We start from the raw sequence: 1,669 nt of genomic DNA, 5'->3' as shown, positions 1-1,669 counted from the left end.
TTTCTTTTCTCATCGTAATACTTTACCCTGTATTATAGTTACACTATGATATTCGGGTGTCAAGCTGTTGATTCATGCATACACTGTAGTGGCTCCAATATCTTGCCATATTTGAGCATTATTTAACTTCTTACCAATAATCCCCACAGGAGCACACCCCATCTTTGAAATGATGAAACCGATTGGTAGCTCTCACAAATATCTCCCTTTCTTCGAACCTTGATATGAACTTGATAGCAGCATGACAATCACCACAGATCCGGAGGTTCTTAATCACCCAAAGTGAAGTTCCAGCACTTGTGCTTATGAATCCCAATGCCACTACCAACTTCTCGCTGTGCCCAACAAGATATGATCCTTCTCTTGTTCCTCAACATCCTGCAAGACAAAATCTGTGCTCGGAAGATAACCAAACTTCCTCATCTGCACAGTAAGCTTTTCCAATCTCTCAATTATTTGGGTCATCTGGGGATGTATTTTGTTCCCTGCCAAGATCATGTGCACCTTGTTCTTAATCTCAATCCAGCTGCATCTTGGTTCTTTCCTTAAGCCCATACTCTTCATCTTGCCCCTAACTCTACCCACCCCTTCCCACACCCCCTTAGCAGCATATGTATTCGAAAGTAGCACATAATTCCCAGCATTTCCTGGCTCCAACTGAAATAACTTATCTGCTGCAATTTCCCCGAGCCTTACATTGTTATGGACCCTACAAGAATTGAGCAATGACCCCCAAATACAAGCATCAGTCTCAGTTGGCATTTGTTTAATTAGATTGTATGCCTCCTCCAGCTTGCCAGCACGCCCTAGGAGGTTAACCATGCAAGCATAATGCTCTGTTCTAGGAGCAATTCCATGCTTCTGATACATTTTGTTGAAGTAGATTTGTCCCTCTTTTGTTAGACCTGCTTGGCCACAAGCAGATAGCACACAAGTGAAAGTTATATAGTCAGGTTTTACCTTGCTTCTCTTCATCAAATTGAATAATTCTATTGCCTCAATTGCCTTTCTATGCATTGCATACCCCCGACCATAGCATTCCAGGAGACTACATTCCTTGAAGGCATTGCATCAAAGATAGTTTGAGCATCCTTAATCCTGCCACATTTTGCATACATATCTAGTAAAGCACTACCAACATAAACATCACAGAGGAAGCCCTTCCTAAGAGAGAAGAAATGGGCTGATCTCCCATGTATTAAAGCTGCAATGCTGGCAAATGCTGGCAAGACGCAAGGGATCGTCACCGAGTTTGGTTCAATCCCTACTGCTTGCATCTCTCTGAATAGCTCTAGTGCTTCCATGTCCTTGCCATTTTGTGCGCAAGAAGCAACGATGGAGGTCCAAGATACAACATTGAATACAATCCCCTGATTAATGAACTTCCGAAATGATTCTACTGCATGACCAACAAGACCATTACGAGAGAGACCAGCGACCAAAGCATTGCAAGAAGCAACATCATCGTAACCCATCTGATCAAATACATGTATCATCTCCTTTGCACGCTTACATTTGCCATACATATCTATGACTGCACTGACCACACAAGCATCTAATCCACACCCAATCGCAACGCATCCTTCACGCATCCCTTAAAGGCATATCCAGCGATCATGGCGCTCCAACCCACGACGCTCTTCTGGGTCATTTTATCCAACACGCGGTG

At 43.3% G+C, this 1,669-nt stretch overlaps 1 protein-coding gene across 1 annotated transcript; it reads right to left on the bottom strand.

Moving 5' to 3' along the window:
• LOC140783598 (pentatricopeptide repeat-containing protein At1g20230-like) lies at positions 1-1,669 on the bottom strand. The gene is given in 3 exon segments (XM_073130535.1): positions 1-342; positions 345-1,028; positions 1,031-1,669. Coding segments are annotated over 3 exon segments (1,458 nt in total). The 5' UTR covers positions 1,593-1,669; the 3' UTR covers positions 1-130.

Source organism: Typha latifolia, chromosome 3 (assembly GCF_019914945.1).
Source record: "Typha latifolia isolate L0001 chromosome 3, TyphaL0001v2, whole genome shotgun sequence".
NCBI classification, from domain to species: Eukaryota; Viridiplantae; Streptophyta; class Magnoliopsida; order Poales; family Typhaceae; genus Typha; species Typha latifolia.
Note: the sequence above shows the minus strand (reverse complement) of the source record. Positions and strands in the feature narration are given on the sequence as shown.